This window comes from Balaenoptera acutorostrata, chromosome 6 (genome assembly GCF_949987535.1).
Source record: "Balaenoptera acutorostrata chromosome 6, mBalAcu1.1, whole genome shotgun sequence".
Classification (NCBI taxonomy): Eukaryota; Metazoa; Chordata; class Mammalia; order Artiodactyla; family Balaenopteridae; genus Balaenoptera; species Balaenoptera acutorostrata.
Genome location: NC_080069.1, coordinates 10,075,906 through 10,094,673, shown reverse-complemented (window position 1 = coordinate 10,094,673; position 18,768 = coordinate 10,075,906). Strand labels below are relative to the sequence as shown.

At 36.6% G+C, this 18,768-nt stretch overlaps 1 protein-coding gene across 9 annotated transcripts in view; it reads left to right on the top strand.

Moving 5' to 3' along the window:
• HMBOX1 (homeobox containing 1) overlaps window positions 1-18,768 on the top strand; it is a 180,209-nt gene that overhangs the window by 138,277 nt on the left and 23,164 nt on the right. For all 9 annotated transcript variants that reach the window (XM_007192712.3, XM_057547847.1, XM_007192711.3 and 6 more), the window contains exon 6: window positions 326-479. In XM_007192712.3, coding sequence (XP_007192774.1) covers window positions 326-479 — 154 coding nt within the window. The remainder of the gene's footprint in view (window positions 1-325; window positions 480-18,768) is intronic.

Below are 18,768 nucleotides of genomic sequence, written 5' to 3'. Positions count from 1 at the left end.
CGCAGGCTCAGTAATTGTGGCTCACGGGCCTAGTTGCTCTGCGGCATGTGGGATCTTCCCAGACCAGGGCTCGAACCCGTGTCCCCTGCATTGGCAGGCAGATTCTCAACCACTGCACCACCAGGGAAGCCCCTAAGGAAGAGTTTTTGTCTCCTTGGATTTTTATTTTGGTCAAATAATTTTTTTAAAATATAAATACCAAATGTATTGGGCCTGCAATTTCCAGTGAAGGGGCAAAAGTTTATTGTTGATTTCATGATATATTTGTCATATTGGTTTTAGTAAATTGCAAGATATTTGCCCAAAAAAGTTTCGTTTATTTCAGGGGCTACGCTAAGTATGAGACCCGCGCCCATTCCAATAGAGGACCCGGAATGGAGACAAACGCCTCCCCCAGTCTCAGCTACATCTGGCACCTTCCGACTGCGACGAGGGAGTCGATTTACCTGGAGAAAGGAGTGCTTGGCTGTCATGGAAAGGTACGTGTCTCCTTTTCCTAGGAGCGATCTCCCAAACTTAGGAAAGAGAGACTTAGGATAGATTTGGACACTTTTCGTTTCAAACAAGTAACTTGAGATCTAGGTTTTATCTCGAAAAGTATTTTGGAGTACTATAAGTGCTGTATTATTGAAATAAAACGATCTTACCATTGAGAATTCATAAAACCAGAGTTAGCATCTATCAATATAATTTTTGTCCTCAGTAATTTAAGAAACTAGAATAATTTTTTTGAGTTTAGATCTTTGTATTATGTTTTAGAAAGACTCTTTGAAGTCTTATTTTCATAAAAAATATTGAATAATTGTGTAGGAGGCCACTGAGACTTAACTGTCTTTGATAAGGAGTATAGCCTAAATGAGCTTAGACCCAGAGGTTAGAAGTACATGTTTTTGACTTTGATTTCATATCCTCTGACTCTAGCACCAGTACCTGATCCATAGTGGTGCTTTTTTTTTTTTTTTTCAGTTTTTTTTTTTTTTTTACAATTTTTTAAAAAATTTTTATTTATTTATTTATGGCTGTGTTGGGTCTTTGTTTCTGTGCGAGGGCTTTCGCTAGTTGCGGCAAGTGGGGGCCACTCTTCATCGCGGTGCGCGGGCCTCTCACTATTGCGGCCTCTCTTGTTGCTGAGCACAGGCTCCAGACGCGCAGGCTCAGCAATTGTGGCTCACAGGCCTAGTCGCTCCGCGGCATGTGGGATCTTCCCAGACCAGGGCTCGAACCCGTGTCCCCTGCATTGGCAGGCAGATTCTCAACCACTGTGCCACCAGGGAAGCCCCAGGTTTTTTTTCTTTACAATTTTTTTTTTTTTACAAATTTTTAAAAAAATTAATTGAGGTTTTTTTTTTTGTCTGCATTGGGTCTTGGTTGCTGTGCGCGGGCTTTCTCTAGTTGCGACGAGCAGGAGCTACTCTTTGTTGTGGTGTGCGGGCTTCTCATTGCGGTGGGTCTCTTATTGGGGAGCATGGGCTCTAGGCGCGAGGGCTTCAGTAGTTGCAGCACGCAAGCTCAGTAGTTGTGGCTTGAGGATTCTAGAGCACAGGCTCAGTAGTTGTGGTGCATGGGCTTAGTTGCTCCGCAGCATGTGGGATCTTCCTGGACCAGGGATCAAACCCTTGCCCCCTGCATTGGCAGGCGGATTTTGAACCACTGCGCCACCAGGGAAGTCCCGGTACTCAGTACTTTTTAAACTTGAATTTGACCTTAGCTTCAGTCTTTCCTATTGGAAATCATATAAGTTAATTAAATGTGGTTATGAAATGTTCAATATATTTAAGGTGGATCCTATAGTATAATTATCCTTTTAGTCTCCTACCTGTAAGTAATGTTTACAGAATCTTGGTTTGATGGAGAGTTTTATATGCAATAAGGTAGTAATTTTCTATTAGAAAAGTATTTACTTCCTAAGATTAAAATGTAGAGAAAAAGAATATATTAAGCAGAGGTGAAAACAATTGAACTTTTTCATACTGTGATTTCTCAATAATTTAAATAATAGAAAAGAATGGAATTGAATGTTTAAAACTAGATTTAAATTCTAAGCATGTACATATTTACACTGAGCCAGCTTCACATTTTTTTCTCCTATTATCTAATCTGACCAATCGAATGGTATACTGAAAAGAGCATTTGACTCCGAGTCAGAAGACCTGAAGCCTGATTTTGGCTTTGCCATTAACCAGCTGTGTAACTTTGTTCAGGTCAGAAACTCTGAGCTTTAGCTTCCTTATCTCTAAAATATAATCTGTTCTGCACATATAAATTTCGATTAACCAGAAATCTTTTCCCTGAGGAAGAATTCCAGCTAATAAATGGAAAAATGATGATTAGAGTATCATTATTATCAGACAATAATCACTGATAGCTGCTAACATCCCATAAAGATATACAAGCAGGTATTATGTACTTAGAGGATGTTAAGACACCACCTACAGAGTATTCTTTCTAACAAAATTGAAGCTGAATCAAATCGAATTTCTAGATCCAACTCCAGGTTTTTAGGAAATATGGAACAAAATTCTGTTAAACAACACCACAGGGGTTTAATTCAACCAGATTCATGGTGTGAGAGACCCTAAGAATAATAACTCAGTTTCTTCAAGTGTTTTTTTTTTTTAAATCTTCAGCCAGTTGAAGAAATTTGAACACTGGATAAATAGTGATTCTTGTTTCGGTTATGATAATAGTCACTTATATGTAAACGGTGCTACATTTATAAAAATTAGAGTTCTTGTCTTTTAGAAACATGTATTAAAATGTATAATAATATGATGAAGTGATATCTGGGATTTACCTCAGAATAACACAGGGCATAAAGGCAGGGGCAGTGGTGTGTATAAAACGAGTGGTATCAGTAAATTACTGATTTCTGTAGTTGGGTGATGTTTACCTGGGGTTCATAGGACGGTTCTCTTCACTTTGTATGTATATTATGTGCGTGTTAAAGGATGCTCTAAATTTTGGATCAAATCACATAGAACTAGGAGAAATGTAAAGCCTTCATATATCACAAAAACTCAACTACATGATGTTATCTAATAGTAACATTTACTTAATAAATATTTGATTGTCACTGTAGTGACAGCAGTACAATAGTGAACATTGCAAACTCCCTCCTAAAGAGTCAGGTTGGAGAAGCAAAAGTTAATGAAACAATCATACAAATCAAGGTAAAATTGCAATTGTAATACCTGTAGAAAAGGAAAGGTACATTGTACTTCAAGATCTTGTATTGATAAGAGAGGATGTGGTGACTTAATTAGGTCAAAAGGAAGGGGGAAATATTGCAGATAGAAAGGAGAGCTATAGTCATCTAGAACTGTGCTGTCTGATCATGGCCACCTGTGGCTATTTAGATTTAAATTATATAAATTTTTAAAAACTTAAAATTCAGTTCCTCAGTCACACTAGCCGCATTTCAAGCGCCAGTAGTCATGTATGGTTACTGACTATAGTTTTAGACAACACAGATATGTAACATTTCTATCATCACAGAAAATTTTGTCGGACAGCTCTAATACAGAACAACTGTATCTCATACCCAATAGAAAAACAGTGGTTATATTTGACCCATAATGATTTGTTTCTATTTTTCTCTTTACTCAAAATTTTAAGGAAATACAAATATAAATTAAAAAGCAAACATTAAGTACATTGAAGTATTTTAGAAAATGTTCTATGTGACCATGACAGAAACAGATAAATATTTCACTAATTCACATAACAAAATTATTGTGCTTCTGCATCCTTTTCCACATCTGGCCCTGCTTTTCAAAGTACAAGATTTAATAATTCATCATTTATAATGATGGGTCTTTTCTCTCTAATTAGCATTCATTCATTCATTCACCTGTTCATTAAACATGTCTTTTTACACATGGCATTGGGTCTCTTGAGTCACTTAATTTTAACAGTTTCTTATACATACATAAACACACATAACACACACAGACACACGTTTTCCATGCTGTTTATTTGTTAAAGAGACCATGATATTTTGTCCTGTTGATTTTCCCACATTTTAGATTTGGCCAGTTACATCCTCTTACTGTCTCATTACATGACCCCATATTTTCTGTAGACTGGTAGTTAGATCTAGAGTTCTGATTAGATTCTGGTTCAGTTTTTTGGCACATAACTGGTACTTTGTTCTTCCTATTACATTGTATAAGGAGACGCATAATGTCTGGTTGTCTCCCATTTTTAGTAACTATAAGGTTAATCAGTAGATTCAGTGCTATCATCCTGATCCACTTATTAGAAAGGTCCCCATGTACAGCATACTTTAGGGCAGTGATTCTTAACCTTGGCTGCATATTAGGATCATCCGGGAGCTTTAAAAAACACCAGTGAGACTATACCTCTGACCAACCGAATCGTAATTTCTGGGTGTGGGACCTAGGCAGAGGTATATTTGAAAAGCTCCCAAGTGATTCTAAAGGGCACTCAGGATTGAGAACCACTGTTTTGTATCCACTGGTCATTTTTTCCTAGTCACTTTTTTCATAAGAGGTTTGCAAAATGGTTATATTCCAATTTTTTTTTACTTCTTCTGCACTGATAAGCTCGAGTTCTTCTTCTATAAAGAAGAACTTTCCTCTCATTAACTCTTTAGTTGCCCAGAAATATATTTCCTCACAAACTTGGGGAGGTACTATGATATAAGCAATTATAGAACTGGGGAATTAATGGTATTATGAAAATGGGTAATTAAATTTATGGGATCATATGAGATGCCGGCAAGCAGAGGAGAGAGTCAGGAAGACTTTACCAAAGTGGTGACATTTTGGCTGCATTTTGATGGATGATGGATAGGAGTTCACCAGTTAGACAGTCATAGAAAGGATAGTATGAAGTTAGGAGATTCTCTGTGGCGGAAGATAGGGTTTTTCATCAGGAACATCTCTACTTTGATTATACAGGACTTAGTCATACTATGCACTCTATAATTAAATAAGACCAGGCTTAATTATACCATAGCTTTGGTGTTCAGGCTTTATCATAAAGGAGATTGTACCTGATCAGATTGGTCTGTTAGATAATGTTAGTAAGGGTATGGAAGATCGGCAAGAAATCAGCCAACTAAGTATGCATTTGAACTTATACCAGATGCCTAGAGCCGAGGTAAAATAAATGTAAGTTGTGGTGTCTGCCCTCATATATCTTAAGATAATAATAGCTTACATTTCAGTAGGATTTTACAGTGTATAATTATTAATCTTATTGATAATTATTCTATGTGATAAGTGAGCTTATTTAATCTTCACGATTCTGTACTGTGGATATCTTATTATTTATAGTTTATATATAAGAGCCTCAGAGAAAAGAAGTGACTAGCTTATATGTAAATGGGTTGAGGAGGGATAGATGGAGGCTGTTAGGGTAATCTGTGCATCAGTGATGAGGGCCCAAACTATAATATTATAGCAAAGGGCGAGAAAGTGGATAGAAGATAATAGATATCAGAAAAAAATTGAAGAAAAGAACAACCTAAGCTAGTTACAGATTGAACACAGAGATGACAGAGCAGGAAGTGTAAAAGAGAGTTTAGCAATGGTGATGCTCAAAGAGCATCCATCTGGGAGACGACGTCTGTACCATTAGAAAAGGGTTTGACTTTGGGCAAATCATTTAATATCTCTTAACCCCAATTACTGTATTTATAAAAAGAAGAGTAAGTACTATGATAGAGTAAAAAATCAGAGTCATAGAGACTTATGGTTTAAGTCCCAGTTTCACCTTATGTTAATCTTTAGGAATTTCAGTTTTCTGTAAAATGAAGTCGGTTATTATGAGAAGAGTCACGAGAGTTACGTGAGATAATATATGTAAAGCACATAGTAGAATGCCTTTCTCATAACCAGTATTGAACAAATGTTCCCTTTCTACCTAAATTCCTTTCACTTAGAGCTTTGACTGTGAAATCACCTCAAGATTTCTGTGCTAGAAGGTTTCAGTGGCTCTAGAAATGAAGATTTAGGAGTCGTCAATATAGTAGGTACAGTTAAAGCCATGAGTAAGAATATACCCTGTTTAAATTCATCTCTTCTGTTTCTACATTTTTGCCTATAGTGTGTTTGCATTTTTGCAGCTAAATATGGCTCCAGAAAACTTAAAACCCTTCTGACTGATCTCATTTTAAATTCATGACCATGAACCTCAAGTGAGTCTTTAATTCTGCCAGACAATCATACTATATCTTCCTGGTTCATTCTTTCCCACTCTCGTAAATAATGATTTCACACTTTGTTCTCTCTGCAAACTCCCCATCCTCAGTCTCATGATGATCTTTCTTCCTATTTAAATGAAGAAAGTGAAGGACTCAGAGGAAAATTTCACTAACTACCCACCTGTTTGCATGTAACACACACATACTATTTTCCTACCCCTTACCATCCCCAAAGCACTTAAGTAATATTTCCTAGACATATCTTAGTGGTGCCTGCCTGGCTTACAGTAGATATATATATATATGTGTGTGTATATATATATATATATATATATATATATCTCGATCCCCCTTTTTTTGGCCTTTTCCACTTCTCTGACCTCATTGCATTGTCTGTACCACATATTTGACTTTTAGAATATCTAGTTCCAGAAACATTTATTGTCACAAAGGACAATGCTGTATGATTCCCTTTATATGAAATATCCAGTTTAAGTAAGCCTATAGAGAGACAGAACGTAGATATGTGGTTTCTAGGGCTGGGGAGGTTAGGGATATTGTAGGGGAGGGTGAAGGCTAAGGAGTGTTGAGTTTCTTTTTGGGGGTGATGGAAATTTCTAAAATTGATTGTGATAATGCTCACACAACTCTGAATATGCTAAAAGCTATTGAATTATAAATGGGTGAATTTGGGGGTATGTGAATTTTATCTCAGTATAGCTGTTTTTTTTAAAGAAACAGTTATTTAGTACAGTATTGGGAGTTTCACATATATTTATCTTCCACATTTAAGCCTCATAACAGTCCTGGTTTCTTCTTTTTCTAAGGAGGCAACCAAGGCTCTAAGAGGTTGAATACCTTCCCAGGACCACAAAGCTAATAAGTGGCCCGGCCACATGTCGACCTTTAGACAGAGCTAACCATGGATTTGAGTTTTCCTTATTAACTAAGAGGGGTATATTTTTATTTGGGTGTACACTGATTGTTTTTAATGTATGGACTTGACCCTTATTAACTCTGACATCTGATGCCACTAGATTAACGTGTGATGTAACCTTCTATTTGCTTAAGAGCATATGGAGATTGTAAAAAGGGAAAGATAAAACAAAAATGGAAAAATGATTGATAATTGTTGAAGCTGGATAATAAGTACATGGGGGTTCATGGGTATAGTATATTTGTGTAGTTTTGAAACTTTCCATAAAGATTTTTGTTGTTATTATTTAAAGGGGACTGGACTAGATTTTAATGGACAAAATAGAATTAGATAATTGACTAATATTTATTCATTCAATCATTTATTTATAGAGCATCTGTTATGTGCTAGCACTGAGCTAGGCTTAACTCAAGTAGTTTACATAGTCACAAGGGGAAGGAGCATCATCTATATTGTGTGTCTGAAATACCTGCATGTACAAATAATACAATGTAAGGCTCAAATGTGATTTTTATTCAGCAAACCTAACTGTTCTTTGTTCATTTATTCAACAAAGTACTTACTAGGTATGAGGCAAAGTGCTAGGGATGGAGAGAAGGGATACATTTCAGGGTGAAGAAGTAAAGGATGATGATGAACCTAGTAGAACTGAATAGTCTTTAGAGTTTATGGTCAGAAGTTGTGGAGGCCTTATGGCCTAAAATCAAAGCTTCTGAAGTACTCTTTCCTTTTTAACCTTTCTGCCATTCGGACTGGGTATTCTTTCAGCTTTGGAAACAGGTATGTCTTTGGAGTGTTCGGATATTTGACCGGACACAAAAGCATGAGACCTGGCTATTGTACCTATTCTGGTCTCAAGGGAGAAAGATGAAAGAAACCTTCGAATCGCCATATATAGGTTTTTCAGCCCAATTAAGCAAGATAGAAAGAGAAGCAACAACTTGAAGAAGGCTTTGACTAGATACAGGAATAAATAAGAGCACCCTGTGACATGTAGAAGCAATAGAGTATAATGCTTAAGAGTACCCACTTTGGAACCAGATCTCTGTATATAGGTTACTTATTGCTGTTATTTTTCATCAGAGTAGCTGAATGATGAGTCTGTATCTGGGTGTGTCCAGGAAAATGAAGGCAAAATGAGTATCGCTGTGTGTGTTTGTAATTAAAACTATTTCATGGTTTTGTTTTGTTTTTTGTGGAAACAGTACACCTATCATTTGTTTTTTGTTCCTCTTAGATTCTTTTCATGTTCATCTTCAGTGAGCTATTATAAAACAAAATCATTTCTAAAGCCCAGAACCCTCTGAAATTATAAGGAAAACATTTTTGTTGTTGTTGTTTTAACCTTTGTCAATCTCCAAAACAACTCGAAAAAACTAACCCAAATTATTCTCCCCAACAAGCAAAGAATCAGTATTAAAAATTTCAGCTTAAGGGTGTCTCTTCCCCCAAAATTTAAGCATCTAAAAATAGTTTCTTAGGATAAAAGTTACTCTTTATCAACAAAAATAACTTCACCACCACAATACTGTAATAAACCAAAATTAAATCATAGCTCTAAATTTGGTGTCACTGCTATTAACCTGACATGTTATATACAGTCTGAATGTATAAGCTGAATTAGAGACCTGGGTCTAGTACACAAATGCATTTTATATAAGTCTGTTGTACATCCTGGGAGAATCAGCATAGAAGAGACAAATCTGTTTGTAAAGTATGTTTCTAGAATTTTGCTTGAGGTTTCTGTAATTTAATTCTCTTGGTATTTACCACATTTTGGAATTCTTCCCAGGACAGTTTATTAGTACTTGGATTTTGGTTTCAGTCTCTTTCCTTTCTCTGTTTTACTTTCAGTTTTTTCAGTGAGTACTTGGACTGTGAAGGTTAAGAAGACCAATAGTTCCAGAAACTAAATTCTATATTTAACTGCAGACTGGGTGTGGTTCAGAAACGGCAATGCAAGCTTGCTAGTATTTTGCCAGTCATCAAAACCTTGACCTGCAGGGAACATTCCTTTTCCTAGTCTTCTGACTCTGAAATATGATGAATTTTGATGATATATGGTGTACAGTTTTGTACGTGTAACTAAAATAAAGACAGAGAGTCGCATAGGTTCAAACTTGGAGCGGCTCTGGAAGATCTGTTTCTTCTATGTTCTTTTGTAGTCGTCTCAAATGGCATTAACCTGCCCTAGTTTCATGGCGCCACTTCCCATTATTGTTTTATTACCTTTAATTACTACTGTGCGATTTAAAAATTTTTTTACACAGGAAGTCTTCTCCACTTCATCTTTCTTAAGTCATGAAGCCACATTTTCTGTTAATGTTTTTATCTTGTTTTGCTTTATATAGTTTTAGACCGTTTCCTAATTACCGTAAAAATGGAGAAATAACTGCTTGTTCTCCTAGTAAAAATTTCCCTCATTTTAAAAAAAGCACTCTATCTCTTGAAGAGAATTCTATTACTTCGTAAAAGGGAAAAATAATCACCTTTTCCTCCTTAGCAGTATCCTTCTGTATTATTTTGTGTAGTGTAGTGTCCCAGTATCATTTGGTATCATTCATACTATACAGAAATCCACGGAGTAAGAGACTCTTCTCATTTCAGTAAGGTTACACCTAGCCACAAAAAAATTGCAGCAGAAATGCTTATAAATGCTTTTCTAATATTGCTCTTCTGAGAGATTGAGACCCATCCAGATGTTTCTTTGAATGACAGGTTGTGTCATGTGAACAATAAAGGGACCATTTTACCTTTGTTGTACAAAAATATATAAATTGCATCTGCTGACCACTGATTCGGTTTAAGCAACATTTAAGAACCTTCCCTTGATTTCATTTACTTGTATTTGGTCACCATTTCTGCAGAGAATAAGGAAAAGACCCTAAAGATCATCTAGTTCAAACAGTTTGTCTTTTAAAACAAGAATTAAGAAGTTAATTAACTTGGCTAAACTCCAGAAGAAATGAGTTTAAGTTGCTTATTTTGAACCCATAGCCATATGAACCATAGAATTTTTTTTAAGCATAATGTTGATCTTTTCTGTTCTTTCTCTTCTTTATTATATTTTGTTAAATACACATTTATTAAGTGTCTGCTATGTGCTAGGTCGTATGCTAAGAATTGGGATGCAAAGATGAATAAAACGAAAGTCCTTATTGCATTTAACTGTCTTCTTGTCTGTGTTTCTTTATTCATCTCTTATTTCTTTCAGGCTCTCTTAATCTTCCTTTTTCCCTCCTAAACTCCTTTCTATATCTTCCTCGAGGTTCCTCACTTTCTGTTTTTAGTTTGCCAGAAAAATTTCTATTCAGTTTTTTCTTTCTTCTTCTCACACTTTCTTTTAAGTATGCTTCCTACCCTCCCACCTCTGTTCTTCTTAGTTGATCATAATGTAAACTTCAGTATATGCTTTAGTTTTTCTTAAACTTACTAAATAAAGTATTTTTCTCCTATTTCACTTAAAAAGCAAATTAATCAATATTTATTTTTCAAAGAAGTAGTAAATGTTATATAATTCCTAAGGGCCCTTATAATTCTCAAAATTGCATTGCTGTATGATTTTAAGTAATTTCTTGTTATGTGTGGAGCCTTTGTTCCCTTTAAGACTGTGGCTTTTGTTAGGAAAATCTTCTCACACTAGAAGTAAATCTTTGAAAAATAATTGGTGCTTTGTATAACTACATGAATGAATAGACTAACTTCAAAGAACAAAATCACCTCCATGATAACTGAGTTCTATGAGAAGACCAGTTATCTAGGACGTCATTCATATATATATATATATCTCCACATAATTTATCTTGGCACCTTGTTTGGCAATCAGCTTGTACTTTGGTCCCTCAATTTCTCTGTTTATAGTAATGAAATACCTTAAGGGTATTGCAACCTGAAAATGCAAAGAAGTCATTGTTCACCTACCTTTTATCAGTCTAGGTAATGAGAATTACTTCCTTCTTCCTTATAAAATGAAAAAACTAAAAACATTTCTCACTGCTGAGAAAAAAATTTGCTTCTCCTATTTTTCATTTTATCTCTAAGAGTAAAACTTTCTTTAGTATTTTACAGCTGCAAAGAAACTTACATCTTATTTTCTTCTTTGTTATGTTGCTGCTGAATTGAGTGGACTAGCTAAAGAAAATATCTTTTTCATATCTGGGATCAGAGACCACGTGTATGACCAAGATAGTGACTTTGCATAGGAAATTCGGTGAATTTTTTTTAACTTCTTTACATTTAACCATGATAGCTTTTTAGCAAGCCGCTAAGTTATTACATGGAATGTAGTGGTAAAGTAACGGATGTGGCCTGTGTAAATTCGAAAAAAACCGTGAATGAAATAATGTTAAGTGATAGAAGAAAAATTGCATTATTACAATAATGAAAAAGGAATAAACATACAAAGATAAAGATTGGGAGCAGCGATAAAACTTTTAAATAAATGGTTTGCCCTAAATGTCGAATAGTTTGCACATTTTATGTTAGTTTTTGTCTTTCTGTTTGTTTGTTTCTGATAATATAGTGGTTAAGAACACAGATTGTTTTTAAAAATTATTTTATTGAGGTATACTTGATCTACAACATAGTGTTAATTTCTACCGTCCAGCAAAGTGATTCAGTTATACCTATACATATATTCCTTTTCATATTCTTTTTCATTATGGTCTATCACAGGATGCCAAATATAGTTCCCTGTGCTATACAGTGGGACCCTGTTGTTTATCCATTCTGTATATACTAGTTTGCATCTGCTAGTCCCAAACTCCTAATCCATCCTTTCTCCACCACCTCCCCCTTGGCAACCACAAGTCTGTTCTCTGTCTGTGAGTCTGTTTCTGTTTTGTAGATAAGTTCATTTGTGTCATATTTTAGATTCTACATATAAGTGATATCATATGGTATTTGCCTTTCTCTGTCTGACTGACTTCACTTAATATGGTAATCTCCAGGTCCATCCAGGTTGCTGCAGATGGCATTATTTCATTCTTTTTTATGGCTGAGTAGTATTCCATTGTATATATGTACCACATCTTCTTTATCCATTCATCTGTTGATAGACATTTAAGTTGTTTCCATGCTTGGCTACTGTAAATGGTGCTGCAGTGAACATTGGGGTGTTGGGGTGCATGTATCTTTTTTTTTTAACTTTATTTTTTAATGTATTTTTTTTAAGTCTTTATTGAATTTGTTACAGTATTGCTTCTGTTTTATGTTTTGGTTTTTTGGCCACGAGGCATGTGAGATCTTAGCTCCCCAACCAGGGATCGAACCTGCAGCCCCTGCATTGGAAGGTGAAGTCTTAACCACTGGCCTGCCAGGGAAGTCCCACATGTATCTTTTTGAATTACAGTTTTCTCTGGATGTATACCCAGGAGTGGGATTACAGGATCATATGGCAACCCTATTTTTAGTTTTCTAAGGAACCTCCATACTGTTTTCCATAGTAGCTGCACCAGTTTACATTCCCACCAACAGTGTAGGAGGGTTCGGTTTTCTCCACACCGTCTCCAGCATTTGTTGTTTGTAGACTTTTTTTTTTTTAAACGCTCAAGTGGTTTTGTTTTGTTTTGTTTAATTTAATTTAATTTATTTATTTATTTATTTATTTATTTATTTATTTATGGCTGTGTTGGGTCTTCGTTTGTGTGCAAGGGCTTTCTCTAGTTGTGGCAAGTGGAGGCCACTCTTCATCACGGTGCATGGGCCTCTCACTATCACGGCCTCTCTTGTTGCAGAGCACAGGCTCCAGTCGCACAGGCTCAGCAATTGTGGCTCACAGGCCTAGTCGCTCCGCGGCATGTGGGATCTTCCCAGACTAGGGCTCGAACCCGTGTCCTCTGCGTTGGCAGGCAGATTCTCAACCACTGCGCCACCAGGGAAGCCCCCTGTAGACTTTTTGATGATGACCATTCTGACTGTTGTGAGGTGGTATGGTACCTCTTGGTAGTTTTGATTTGCATTTCTCTAATAATTAGTGATGTTTCATGTGCATCTTTTCATGTGCCTGTTGGCCATCTGTATGTCTTCTTTGGAGGAATGTCTGTTTAGGTCTTCTGCCCATTTTTCAATTGGGTTGTTTGTTTTTTTGTTACTGAGTTGTATGAGCTGTTTGTATATTTTGGAAATTAAGCCCTTGTTGGTCGTATCATTTGCAAATATTTTCTCCAGTCCATAGGTTGTCTTTCCGTTTTGTTTATGGTTTCCTTTGCTGTACAAAAGCTTTTAAGTTTGATTAGGTCCCATTTGTTTATTTTTGCTTTTATTTCTACTGCCTTGGGAGACTGATCTAAGAAAACATTGGTACAATTTATGTCCAAAAATGTTTTGCCAATGTTCTCTTCTAAGAATTTTATGGTGTCATGTCTCTTTTTTAAATATATCTTTTTTTAATTAATTGATTTATTTATTTGGCTGCGCCGGGTCTTAGTTGCAGCATGCTGGATCTTCATTGCTGCGTGTGAGATCTTCATTGTGGCATGTGGGGATCTTTTTAGTTGTGACATGCAGGATCTTTAGTTGTGGGATCTTTTTTAGTTGTAGCATGTGGGATCTAGTTCCCTGACCAGGGATCAAACCTGGGCCCCCTGCATTGGACCACCAGGGAAGTTCCTATGTTGTCATGTCTTATATTTAGTCTTTAAGCCATTTTGAGTTTATTTTTGTGTATGGTGTGAGGGTGTGTTCTAACTTCATTGATTTACATACAGCTCTCCAGCTTTCCCAGCACCACTTGCTGAAGAGAGTGTCTTTTCTCCATTGTATATTCTTGCCTCCTCTATGGAAGATCAATTGACTGTAGGTGTGTGGGTTTATTTCTGGGCTCTCTATTCTGTTTTATTGATCGATATGTCTGTTTTTGTGCCAATACTATGCTCTTTTGATTACTGTAGCTTTGTAGTATTGTCTGAAGTCTGGGAGGGTTATGCCTCCTGCTTTGTCCTTTTTCCTCAGGATTGCTTTGGCAATTCTGGGTCGTTTATGGAAGAACAGAATTTTTAGTTAGAAAGACTGGGGTGCTAGTCTCAACTGTCTTACTCACTAGCTGTGTATCCTTAGGCAAATTCCTTCCTATAAAATGACAGTAATAATCAAACCTATCTTATAAGAGTGCTGTGATTTAATACTGGACAATGGGGCTTCCCTGGTGGCGCAGTGGCTAAGAATCCACCTGCCAATGCAGGGGACACGGGTTCGAGCCCTGGTCTGGGAAGATTGCACATGCCATGGAGCAACTAAGGCCGTGCACCACAACTACTGAGCCTGAGCTCTAGAGCCCGCGAGCCACAACTACTGAAGCCCACACGCCTAGAGCCCATGCTCCACAACAAGAGAAGCCCGCGCACTGCAATGAAGAGTAGCCCCTGCTCACCGCAACTAGAGAAAGCCCGTGCGCAGCAACAAAGACCAAACTCAGCCATACATACATACATACATACATACATACATAAATAAGAAAAATACTGAACAGTGGTGCATATGAAGTACTACCTGTGGTACGTGACACACATAGTAGGTGTTTAACAAATATATTCCTACTAAACAAATAAGAACTTTCAAAAAGAATTCTGGGTTTCTTCAAGTGGAATTTTCTGAAGAGTTACCATTTTCTGTATTCCTAGGCCTCAGCCAATAAATGTCTATTTAGCCTTTCTCTACTCAAAAGAAAGTCATTAATCACCTGTGTGCCAATCACTACACGAGTGCTGAAGCATATTTAAAGATAAGGTTTTGCTCTAGTAGGTCTCAGTCTAGTGGAAGAGTCAGGTTTAAAAAAACTCAGAAGAGATAGGCACCAGGTACAGTAGGACATAGAGGAGAGTGGTGTGGGGGAAGACAACACTGAGGTGACACTGAAGCTGGGTCCTGGAGAGCAGTATGATTTTGATGGGTTGGGAAAAGGAAGAAAGGCATTCTTGGCAGTGGAAGCAGTATACGCAAAGGCACAGAGGCATGAAAAATTAGGTAACTGGAGTATATGGTTAGTCAGGCAGGAAGTGAGGCTGGGGAAGTAGGTTGTATCCAGATTGTGGAAAACCCTTGTCTTGCCACAGTTGCACAGCATTTGTCTTTCTCAAGCATTCATATTTGCATCCATGCCGAAATATGGTTGTTCTAAAAATCTCTTAAGCCATTTTTTAGGTTGTTTGTGCCACTTTCCTCTCACATATAAAGCACTGATAATAGTTCTTTTATGACAGGGACTCAAAATTATTTTGGAGGGTAGAGGTAGATTTTTGTGTCTAATATTTGTAAAACATCCTGGGATTAAAAAATTGAAACTGTTTTGGGAATTCCCCAGTGGTCTGGGGGTTAGGACTCGGCGCTTTCACTGCTGAGAGGGCCTGGGTTCAATCCCTGGTTGGGGAACTAAGATCCCGCAAGTCGTGTGACCAAAAAAAAAAAAAAAAAGAAAGAAAGAAAGAAAAAAATTGTTTTGGAAAAAAAAAATTGTTTTGAAAATCTTCTCAGTCTTCCTTTTTAAAGATAGGAGCCTAAATGATATTCCCTTTTCTATGTGGAAAGGAAATATGTTGAAATTCCAGCCATTTTCAATTAAAAAATTTTTTCCCCTGCTGACTTGTATTATAAAGGTGGATTATTATAAAATTATAGAATCCAATTTTCCTACTGACTTCTGTTATAGCAGTGCATTGTTAGGAAGAAAATTTGAGCTATATCTTTACCAGAATGAATTATTTCGCCATCTGTTGAGTAAATTTTACCTGGTACTTCAGTGACGTAGTTTATGTGCCCCTGCAGACAAGGTTTTGGTTACACCCAACAGGTTCCTAGTCTAGCACAGTGCTTTGCATAAAGTCTGACATCAGTAAGTGTTGCTTGAACTTGACTGAATTGACTATTTAAGAAGACCCTACAACTTTAAGAAAATTAGGAAGTGGTGTCGCCCATCTCCCCTGCCAGACATATTAGACTTGGGGTGGGGGTAGAGTAATACAGTATTTTCTAATTTTGTTAAAATTTTAAGGCCTTCAATTCAATTCAGCAAGAAACAATAATTCGATAGTTTAAAGTGATCCACTCGAAATGACTCAGAAACAGCAGAAAAATCACTTTTCAAGGCCTCAATGTCATTTTTCCTTAGCCTGATCACTGTACTATTTTTCCCCCACAAAACCCACTTTGTGGGAGTGGAATTGGGTCCTGTAAGATCTAAGGGTCGCCTTGCCGTCACTGCAACCCCTGGCAAGCTGGTCTTCCTTTCCCTCTCTTCTGATGTCATTGCTGTCCTAGGATAGAAAATGCTGCAAGAATACATTATAAATTTTGGAATTAATGGATGCTGGAAGATGAATTTTAAAAAGAGTTTAACCTCTTTAATACTCCTTATGGAATGACTCAGGTGGAACATAATGAACTACACCTCCTGTATCTCTGCAAATAGAAGGAAGTTCTTAACATTTATTTAAGACAGCAGGAGCCTGAACATGACCTCATTTCAATCCATTAGACTATTTGAGGAAAAAAACAACAAAACTTTCCCACTTATTGACAGGTAAAGTTATCCCAATCCATTTCTCATAGCCAGTAAAAAGATGAACTGTCCTTAAATGCATTTTAAAATTGGCAAATTATACTTCCTGGTTCCTTTTTGGTCAAACAGAAATAGCCAAAAGAGAAATTATCACCATTTTTTTGAGGCTGATTAAAAATTCTCCCCATCCTTGTGTAGAAGATATGCCAGCAGTTTCATTTTGTGCAAACAGCAGACCCCTCATTTCTCTAGTTCCTGAGCTAATTAAACAGGACCAAAGACCCCATGTTCCTCATGTTGTTCTGTGGCCACAGTTTACAAAGAAATGAAGTGTAGTTTGGTAAGTATTGGCGTTGTATGTAATGAATCACCAATAAAGATATGATTCATCCCAGAAGCAGAGTTATACACATCATATTATAAATATTAATACTGATGGAGACCAGGTTATAGACCAACTAGAAAATCTTCACAGAAAATGAGTGAGCTTTTTCTTTTATAAACTCAACAAATGTTTATTGAGCTTCTACTTCATACCACTCCTTATGCTAGACACTGGTTGGGATACAGTGATTAACAAGACAGATATGGCCCTTATAATAGTGCATTCGGAAATCATTGTTGATAGACTAAACATTCACAGCATGTACCAAGGTTTGCATAAGTGTTTGATGTTTGAAGATCTCAAATTAGTAGAATATGAACTTGTGGGTAAATATTCTACTTCTGTTTTAGTTGCCTTTTGGTTGAAGAAGCGTGCATGCACCGTGTAATTTTAGTGATAGAAAATATCTAAAAGTGGTCTTTTTGAAAACCTGTGTACCATAGAAATCTCAATCATAATAGTGCCTCATCCAAATATTCTGTTTTATTGGTTCCTACTTTGTCACGTCATCCACTTAAAGGCCAGACAGACCTATAGTTCTAACCGTTTTGAGACTACCCTATAATTATCATCTTTCTGGGGACAGAAACCTTAGTTTGTCATCAAAATACCTTCCTTGGAATATGACTATATCCCAAATTTGCTCTTGTATCACTGTGAAGAAATTTATTTATCTTGCGCACAATTGGTAAGATAACCTTTCAGTTCTGGCAATATTAATGTAAGTAGCATGTTTTTTGTCAAGTGTTATAAGAATTAATTTGACTTTTTAAAAGGCAGTTAGCAGTCATTTATGTATATCCTGGGTAGTTTGACTGAACTAAAAACAGCAGCAAACCCATAACACAGGAGATTAAAAAGTAGGTTTAAGAGAAAGTAGCAAGTACCTTTAAGTACAAGGTATTGTGTTTCTCCCTCTTCAGGGAGGTATCAGAATAATCTCCAACCAATGTACCTCTGACTCTCTAAAGAATCTATGCTGTTGGCCATGTTTGGTTTGCTATTTGTTGAGACCTCCCCCGGGAGGACAAGTTCTCATTTTAGATACAGACCATATCCTTTTATGGTAGAGGTAGTCATTTTGCAGAAGCATAGTATTAATCATAAAAAAAAAACCATGCAGGAGACAGTGGATTGATTTTTATCAGTCTTGTTCTATTGATCTTCATATTATAGTAACTGTTGGTCAGTAGTGTCAGATTGGTAAGTGGCCAGTTTATAATTCAGTGCTTTATATTTAAAAACAGGCTCCCTGCCTCAAGACAACTTGTACACCAAGTGTAAGAAACTTAATTCCAGATCACCTTACACATCTTTTTTGTAAACCTAATTCCTACTAGCAAAGGCTGTCAAAACAGAGGGGAGGATACAGCTGCTTCCAGCCAGAAGCAGAGGCAGCAAGGGGCATACCAGCTTTCATGCTTTGACAGTGTAAGTTCTGGTAGATGCAGTTCACTCTCCAAGGTACCACAGTTTCCACTGGTATGAACTTCGTGTAATTATCACTCACATTTGGTAGTTTCATTAGGAAACTAGGAAATCCATGGACCAGCAAAACCAAACACTGCCCTCTTGTGCATGTTCTTTTTCTTATTAAAATAAAATGGAGGGTTGAGAAAACATTTAATGAATTCAGTGGTATGCAATCAAGAAACATGTTTCAAGAGAAATACCATACCATTTCTCCGTTGTTTTTCTTTAAGGTGGTTAGAATTTGTCACTTTTACTGTTTTTGCCTGATGACTCCAGAAAATTGTCTCCATTCTTCTTTTCACAGTCTTCAT